The 9,470-nt window shown below is 37.3% G+C and overlaps 1 protein-coding gene across 2 annotated transcripts; it reads left to right on the top strand.

Moving 5' to 3' along the window:
- The first annotated feature begins 1,368 nt into the window (after nucleotides 1–1,368).
- On the top strand, nucleotides 1,369–8,159 carry LOC113067215 (sal-like protein 1). Of its 2 annotated transcripts, none has more exons than XM_026239534.1 (3): nucleotides 1,369–1,976; nucleotides 3,268–6,498; nucleotides 6,647–6,855. In XM_026239534.1, exons 1-3 carry the CDS (start codon nucleotides 1,934–1,936, stop codon nucleotides 6,709–6,711), a joined length of 3,339 nt encoding a protein of 1,112 aa, XP_026095319.1. In that variant the 5' UTR covers nucleotides 1,369–1,933; the 3' UTR covers nucleotides 6,712–6,855. The 2 variants fall into 2 exon arrangements, with proteins under 2 accessions (XP_026095319.1, XP_026095318.1); XM_026239533.1 differs by having other exon boundaries at nucleotides 1,373–1,976; nucleotides 3,268–6,560; nucleotides 6,647–8,159.
- The last annotated feature ends 1,311 nt before the right edge of the window (nucleotides 8,160–9,470 follow it).

Below are 9,470 nucleotides of genomic sequence, written 5' to 3'. Positions count from 1 at the left end.
TATTACAAGGAGAGGGTGACTTATGAGGACATAACCCATGTCCCCATTTTTCAAAATGCTTATAAATCATACAGAATGAGTTTTTTTTAGAAAGTAAAAATGCACAAAGTTTCTTGTGAGGGTTTGGGTTAGGGGTAGGGTTGGTGAAGGGCGATAGAATATACAGTTTCTACATTATAAAAACCATTACACCTATGGGATGTCCCCACTTTTCACAAAAACAAACGTGTGTGTGTGTGTGTGGTTTTAGTGGTGAATGAGTTTATCAAAAGTGCGCTGGAAATAATGAATGTGTTTGTGTTGCCAACCAAAGGCACAACATGCTAAAAATTTTAAATTATTTTAAGGCAGACTGGCTAAGCAGTACTTAATTATGAATAATATAATTTCCCCCTATCTTTTATTGTTTTGCATTCATTTTTTTATTTTTTTAACAGAAAAGCTATTTCCATCGAACACCGTTTATCTGTAAACAGAAACTGAAGTGAACTAATTTAAAGAACTGAGCATAATTAAGCTTTAAAAATGTATTCATTAATTAATTAATTCATTCATTAGTCAGTCTTTCTGGAATGGCAAGTTCACAAAAAAAAATTAATCTGCTGTCATTGTTTACTCATCCTTGTGTTATTCAAACCGTGTGACTTTCTTCAAATCTTCCTCCACTGTTTCAGTTTTCAGGGGAAAAGACCCCAGGGTTTGTTTTTATTCACTACAAGAAACGAGTCGAAAATGATTCGTTCACGAACCGAACTGATCCGATGCTCGAGTTCAACTCACTGACTCAAGAGTCGGTTCGCAGTGCTTATGGCTCACTGGAGGGTAAGAGAATAATAACGACCTAAATGTCGGTCTGCTTCTAACATAAAGTTGTGAAATATCTTCTAAAGACTTATGATATAGTGCATGACAACATAAAGACCCGTTTTGTGTGATTTTGCGTCTTCTTTGACGTTTGAACGATTCCCTGTTCATTGTAACTGCGTGGAAAACGTCTCGAGATCTTCAGGAAGAAGGTCACAGGGGTTTGGATGACATGAGGGTGAGTAAATGATGACTGGGATATGATTAGACCTTTTATTACGTGCTGTTAATTATAACCCATGAAAAACTTCGACAAAAGGTTTACAGTGAATTTCATATTTCAAGACAGAAATGAATTCACTATCCAAGTATTTCGCACCCACTATATAAACCAAGATTATAGGTAACACTTTATAATATATTATATACGGCAAATGAAAACGTCATATTTTCATCATAAAGCTTAATGCTGAACAGTTGATTAGTTTGATGCTGGTCCATTAACTATTTATATGTCTAGCATGATTATGTTTGTAAATGACTTATTAATGAACGATATATAAAGTATTTCTAGGTTACATCACAGTGGTTTTGTGTTGCTGGTGTAAAACAATGATCCTTTACACATTACCATCCACTGATTCATGCTCTTGTACTTGCTTTAATGAGTCAGTCTACGCCTATCTGAAACACACCGACCAATAGGAGCGCCGATGGGCGTGGTCGTGAAACGTGCTGACCAATAGGAATGTCGCAGGGCGGGGCTGAACTCAGCGCTGTCAAAGAATTTCCTCATGGATTTGCGGAGTTCTCATGTTGTGAGTTGTGGGATTGTGTTTTAATTTGGATATTGTGACCGACAGTGCGGTGACGTACGAACGACTTTTCCTTATAACTTTTTTAATTCGTCTTCGCTGACATCACCGGGATTAGCACATTCCTGAGTGATTGTCTTAACTTCATTTCTGCTTTATTATATTATAACTTATTATTTCTCAGTTATGATTAATATCTAAACAGTCCCACGGTAGATTTACCAAGACAATGATGCTTTTGGTTGGACACTGATTCATTTTGATGAAAGTACACTTGTGGATCCTTCAGGGAGGTAAACGGGTTTTATTCCAGCATGTCCCGGAGGAAACAAGCGAAGCCACAGTATGTGCTCATCGGTAAGTTCTGTAGCTATCACTTTCTGAACTGGCATGCTGAGGGCGTTTAATTTAGTTATTTAAAAAAAAATAAAAAAAAATAAAAATAAATAAAAATAAGGAGGAGGAAGAAGAAATAGACGTAGAAATTAGGATTGAGTACAATCATTTTTAAGCAAGGTTTTTACTACAAAGCAACTACATTTGTCTCCTGCAGCTGTCAGTCATGAGATCTGTAGGCTATTATCTGTCATGTATATAATACATAGTTTAGAATTTCATAAACTGATGTTTAATTCAAAGAGCATCAGTTACAACTAATAACGCCTAATACCAGGGAAAGTGGTAGTACGAAAAGTTATAACGAAATGAGAAAACAAGCAAAATTATGTTTGCATTGTAACAGCTTTAATGTGAAATTGTGTATATATATATATATATATATATATATATATATATATATATATATATATATATATATATATATATATATATATAACACACAGGCTACTCTTTACAAATTTTCAAGGCTAAAAATGGATTCAACAATTTTAACATTTTTAATATCATACTCATCCATCTATAGTTGTCTCCAAGATTTTAAACACAATCTTTTTACTGCATGAATTTCAGCATATTACAAAAAAATGTACATTCCATTTTACCTGCATGGTGGAAAAGCAAGTTCGTTCTCATTCTGAAATTCCTACAGTTTTTAAATATTGCTTGACTGACTTTCTCAAATGCAACCATTTAACTCTATTTCCAAAGTTATTGAAAATGGTTGCATAATTATTATTTTTTTCTTGAATGAATGAAAAATAAGCATAACATAATAAACTAACATTTTGTCACAAACTGGCTAGGCCCTACAGTTTAATTTAGGCTTGTTTTATCTGCAATTCTGTTGCTAACCACCCTGTTATGCATTGATTTTCATAATCAGAAAAGATATCTTATTATTGTACCCTGTTAATAAAGTTCCTGCCATTAAACTTTACATTATCTGTGTATAGTGATATAGTTGACAAAATAACCCTTAAAATCAAAACTTATTTTATTTTATATGCATTTAAAATGTTAAAGGCTATCCTAAATTTGCACTTGAAACAAAGCTGTTCTATTTAAATAATTTTAGATCAGTATGATAATGCAATACATTTATTATAAAATGTTAGCGAAATAATTATATGAAAATAAATACTGCGTGCTAGGCAACTGTGCTGTCTTTTGCAAAGCTTTAAGTTTACACTGAATTGCTATCAAACATGATCTAATATAAAATTGTATATTTGTTTTTCTTTAAATTCAGATCATACAGTGGAAAATGACCCCACTCCAACCTGTGATGTCCATATTTGTGAACAATGCTGTGCTGAATTTTCCAGTACAACAGACCTATACCAACATCAGAAAGACTGTTTGAGAGATCAGCTAGTTCTAATAGTCAGTGAAAACGAAAGCCTAGATTCTCCACCTCCTGGCCTCACAATTATGTCACCATTCTTCAACACTGAGGAGCATTTGGATGGAGTGACAAGTAATGACAATACAGAGGAACTGTATGACCTTTCTATTGATGGAATCTCAGTGGAAGTTGACGAGTCCTTACATACATTTGAAAACAGCAGCCACGGCACTGCCAAAAACTCTCATTTACATCATCATAATGAAATCAGTGATAATGCTGATGGCTTTAGCTTAGCATACCCAACTATACTACCTCAAGAGAAAACCTTACTTGAGTTATGTAAATTATCAGCCATTAATAGCAATGTCTTCATTGAGAACCTAGAAAACACCAAAGTTGCTGTTGCTCAGTTCTCACACGAAACTAGTTTAAATCCAAAGACAAGTTGCAGAAATGCTAGCGACAGCAAAATGGCTGCTTCTGGTTTGATTGAGCAGCTGCTAGCATTGCAACAACAGCAGGTGCAGCAACTAAAACTAATTGAAGAAATTCAACATCAAATAATGCTGTTAGTAACCCAAAATCCTGATACACCTGTGGCCATAAACACCTATGGTGGTCTCGCTCAAGCCAGTTCACTGATAAAACTTAGCTCACACCTCTCTGAACAACTCACAGCCGCTGCGGGGCTTGTAGAAAACCTAGCTACTACTGCTAAACAGCCTAAACATGTGATCTCGCAAAACACTCAAGATGTCTTAAAGGGTGAAAAAGGAAACTTCCAATTGACTGATGAAAACAGAGGCAACCCTTTGCCATCGAATGTTGGTAGTGACCTGTGTAGTAATCAGTCTTTGCATGGTAACACAGTCAGTGATACAGTTGATGGCACAGCACATATAAAAATGCCTTCACAGTCTCCTGCTTCAATTACAAATGCCATTCTAAACAAACTTCAATCACCCCATAAACCAAACAGCTTTAATATTTCTGCGAACTCCTTGCCTAGTATTGGGGCAATTGTGGAGGACCTGAATGCTTTGACTGCCTTAGCCCAGCATAGGAAAGCCAAACCCCTCAATGTGAGTTTATATGAACACAAGAGACCAGCTGAAGATTGCACATTCAAGCACAAATGCAGGTTCTGTGCCAAAGTATTTGGAAGTGATAGTGCGTTGCAGATACACCTGCGTTCTCACACTGGAGAACGACCCTACAAATGTAACATATGTGGAAATCGGTTTTCGACCCGTGGAAATCTGAAGGTCCATTTCCAGCGTCACAAGGAGAAGTATCCTAACATACTAATGAATCCTTATCCGGTTCCAGAGCATTTAGATAAGGTCCCAACCAGCACAGGTATCCCATATGGCATGTCTCTGCCTCCTGGGAAGCCTGTTCTTACCTGGTTGGATAGTAAACCTTTAGTGGGTAACTCATTTGGACTTGCATCGTCTTTCCCAAGTCTTCCACCCATCATTAAAAAAGAGGAGGAAGGGGTATCAGTAACTAAACCTTATAGTCCTGTTGTCAATGAGGTGTGTGAGAGAAGTAATGGGCATCAAGAGGGATTTGGTTGTAGCTCTTCTCTATTTTCAAATGAGAAATTTCAAGAGATTACACAACCCTTGAGTGTTGCAAACTTATTAAGCTCCCCAGGGGAAGGTTCAAGAGATGACATTGCTATTAAAACCTCTGTCAATACAAACTTAATAACTGAGCTAAAATCAGAGCAGCTTGAAACCAAATTTCTTCCAAATCCTCCTGGAGCATCTGAGACTTCAAAGCTGGAGCAGTTAGTGGAGAACATTGACAAGAAGTCTAAGAAGTCTACCGACCCCAATGAGTGTGGAATCTGCCACCGGGTTCTTAGCTGTCAAAGTGCCCTTAAAATGCATTACCGCACCCATACCGGAGAAAGGCCATTCAAATGCAGAGTGTGTGGACGGGCGTTTACAACCAAGGGCAATCTCAAGACACACTATAGCATTCATTGTTCCATGCCACCTCTTAGAATACAGCATTCATGCCCAATATGTCAAGAAAAGTTTACAAATGCAATGGTTCTACAGCAGCATATCCACATGCATATGGGTGGTAAGATTCCTAATGTCCCATTGCACGATAGCTGTGGAGAACCCATGGATCAGGATGCTGAATCTGTAGAAAGAAGGACCTTGGAAGAGGATACCTTACCCCGTGAGAACATGGACATTATGGAAAGGGCATCCGATACAAAATACCCAGACTCTTTACCAGACAGTCTTTGTTCTTCACCTGCTTCTTCTGAGTTCACCAGAGCAACTGGGTCGGAGAGTCAGATTGCAGTTTTGAATGTGGAAAATCTGTCAAACGTCTGTAAGTTGACTATGTGGAATGGATCAGTGGATGGAGATTGCTTAACCCAGAGACCATCTACACTAGATAGTGACCATGAGAGTTTAAGAAAAAGGATTTTGGGAAACACTAAGATGACACCCTCCTGGAACCCATCCTCCCCCAATGGCTCTGCTTATGAAAGGCAAGGAAACACTGTAACTGACAGAATCCTGAAATCGGCTGAATCAAACAGCTCAAGACTACACACCAATCTTACAGTGTCTAGGTTACTAGATGAAGATACACCTAAAGATAGCTTGACCATGATTTTTCCATTTAATGAGCGGGGATCCCTGAAAAGCAATGTTTGTGATATCTGCAACAAGACATTTGCCTGTCAAAGTGCTTTGGATATTCATTATCGAAGTCACACCAAAGAGCGCCCATTCATCTGCACCGCATGCAACAGAGGGTTCTCAACCAAAGGCAACCTAAAACAGCACATGCTTACCCACCAGATGCGCGATTCACAGTTGTTTGAGCCAGCAAATCAGATCCTGATTTTTTCACCAAACCAGTTTCTACCCTCCATGGAACCAATCATTCCCTCGAAATCAATTGAACACAATGGGCTCACCAAAAAAGATCCTAAAGATTCACACACAAGTATAGTTATCTCAACAGCTTCCACATTACCTGTACTCTCTACAGCAACACCACTTCGGCGAACAGCTAAACAGCACTTCTGCCACACTTGTGGGAAGACCTTCTCTTCTTCAAGTGCACTGCAAATTCATGAAAGAACCCACACTGGTGAGAAACCCTTCTCCTGCAACATATGTGGACGTGCATTTACCACTAAAGGAAATTTGAAGGTACACTCAGAATAGAATCATTTGTAACATCCCAGAGACCTTATGACCAACTATCTACTTTATTTTTCATCCTGTTTTCCATCTAGGTTCATATGGGAACTCACATGTGGAGCAGTTCTCCAGCCAGACGAGGTCGCAGACATTCTGTTGATGGTCCATTCCTTAGATCCAATTCTGAACGATTCCAGGACTCTTCCCCAAAAGATGTTGTGGGTAAAGTCTGCAATGGAAATTCCTTAGGCCTCTGGAGAGATTATACCATTTTCACTAATGGTTTGGGCGTGAGGATGAATGAAATACCTGTAATTCAAAATGGTGCCATACCTCACCTCTCGATTTCTGCTGGGCAACTGGAAAACATAGAGAAATTTCAATTTAACAGAGCTTTACCTTGGCTCGAGAGATTAAACGAAAATGGTGCAACTTTTAATTTCCGGAAGTTGGTTGAAGACAATAAAACAACAGTGACAAATTGAATTTCGTCTTTTAAGATGCAAACCCATGCATTCAAATGTGATGCAATTTCATATGTGTGTTTTTTCAGTAGGATTTTTGTACAAGCATACCCTTTGTAGTGACATTAATACGAATTCTGCCATTGGTTAATTTTCCCTGATTAGAGCAGATCTTCACAACTGAAGTAGTCTTGATTGTATTGTATAAATTTGATGTTTTTTGTTGTTTGGTGAGAAACATTTTAAAAGTATTGTTAATATGAAGCTATGACCGTTTATTTTACAATTATTACTTTTTTAAATAATTGAAGGTATTCATCCAGCGCATTTGCTAAACTCTTGGTTGTAATAGATTTTGTGATGAGGTATATTTGTATTATTTAATGGAGAAGTGAATCCCTATTTCTAAATAGTTCCCAAATCTATTTATCAGTCAGTGTTTCACATTAATATAATTTTTGCTTGAATTATTTTTTTTATTATATATAAGTACAGTATTTAGATCATAAATGTAAACACTAAACAATACTAAAACTATTTATTTTAGTTTTTTACAATTTTTACTGTTACATTGGAGGAACTTTTATGTATGACATTATTTCGTGTCTTGTACTGTATATTATGGCAACCGCATACGTTTTCCATTTTCCCATTTTAACACTCTGCATTGTATTTGGCTTCATACAAAGTACACATTTCACTTCCCATTTGCTTAAAAGAAGTGTTCTCTTGTAATGTTACTTAAAGTTATACCATATGAGTGTGTATACCTTCAAACACCTGTCTCCTCTTTCCTTGATTTACCTTTAACAAAGAATTGATTCTTTCCCCACTTCCACACAAGCAGAATTCATGCCCTTTCTCTACTGATAAAAATCTAGGTCACCTTGTCCTCTGCATTTACATTTCAATAAACTTACCAATAATAACACATTGTGTAAATACGCAATGAACTTTGCCAATGGAATATGATACTTCTACAACCAAATAGAATAATAGAGGCCATTCATCGAGCAGGTACGACTCATCAGCTCTACCTCATGTCTGTTAACCACACGGACAGATGGTCAGCAATGGTTTTAGCTTTTGTTGTCTGGACTCCTGCTATGTCTGTTTGATTGGTGATTAAAAATTGTGAATGCTGTGGTCATAAATTATTATGATTATTGTCATACGGCTAAAGTGCTATGATATAGCCATACTTTTGTAATTGTATTTTCCATATCTGATGTAGCTTATCCCTACTGAATTTTGGTCTCTCCAAAGATTTGTTCCTCGTTTTATCCAATAATTGTAACAAGAAACAAAATAGTACATATAAACAGGTGGTCCATTGTGTGACCGAGTATCCCAGCAAGTTCTATAACCTCATAGTGATACATCCTGCAGAGTTGTTTAGTATAGCAACAACAAAAACATCTTCTGAGGTTTGTTGAGTAATATGTCCTTTGAGTGTCACCACAATAATATTACATACCAAATCCCTCTGTGAATAAGTGCCCTCTTATCTATCAAAGTCCATTAAACACGCTTCCCAGAGCAGCGACCAGCTGACGGGAACCCAACACCATCCCGCCTGCCACCCTTAGCATTATAAAATGAGCAATCATCTAGAATGAAGCTCAAGGGAGTGCAGAGCTCTCCAGATACATATCTGATTCAAACAGATGGGAGGCACTGGAGGTGTGAGCAGGTGGATAAAGACCTGACGGATGATATAGGGTTCAGTTGATGTTTTACATCCCTAGATCTCCCAGATACACGGATGCTGCCAAAATAGTAGCTTGACTTTTTCCAAAAAGAAAATGACAATATGAAGTTATTTTATATAAAGTATGAACCAATTTTTGGTTGAAGTTCATTTCATCAGTAAATACTATTAGGGTGAAACTCACAAAACTTGTCAAGAAGAGGTCCAAGTGGTTAGAGAGTTTGACTCCTAACCCTAGGGTTGTGGGTTCAAGTCTTGGGCCAGCAATACCATGAATTAGATGCCCTTGAGCAAGACACCGAACCCCAAACTGCTCCGCAACATAAATGTGTGTTCACTGCTGTGTGTGTGCACTTTGGATGGGTTAAATGCACAGCACGAATTCTGAGTATGGGTCACCATACTTGGCTGAATGTCACATCACTTTGATTTTTAAAAAAGTAAATGTTGCATGTAAGCACTAAACTCATTTACATTAATATCTTTACTCAAACAGCATGTCAAAGGGACTGTATTGTGTTGTGACAGCAATAATAAATATTACAAGAATTTCACACAGGCATCAGATTTACAAACGTTAGTTCCCATTGAACAATTTAATTCTTAAATGAATGTAATTGAATCCTTGTGTATTAGAACTTATTTTGCTGAGATAGGATGCAAAATATGTGTAACCCTTTTCCATGTTTTAAAGGATGGACAGTGACACAACTGTCCACAGGCTGGACAGGTTTTTTTAAGAAC

The sequence above is a fragment of the Carassius auratus genome, chromosome 50, assembly GCF_003368295.1.
Source record: "Carassius auratus strain Wakin chromosome 50, ASM336829v1, whole genome shotgun sequence".
NCBI classification, from domain to species: domain Eukaryota; kingdom Metazoa; phylum Chordata; class Actinopteri; order Cypriniformes; family Cyprinidae; genus Carassius; species Carassius auratus.
The sequence above is the reverse complement of the archived record's forward strand: the minus strand, read 5'-3'. Positions and strand labels throughout refer to the sequence as shown.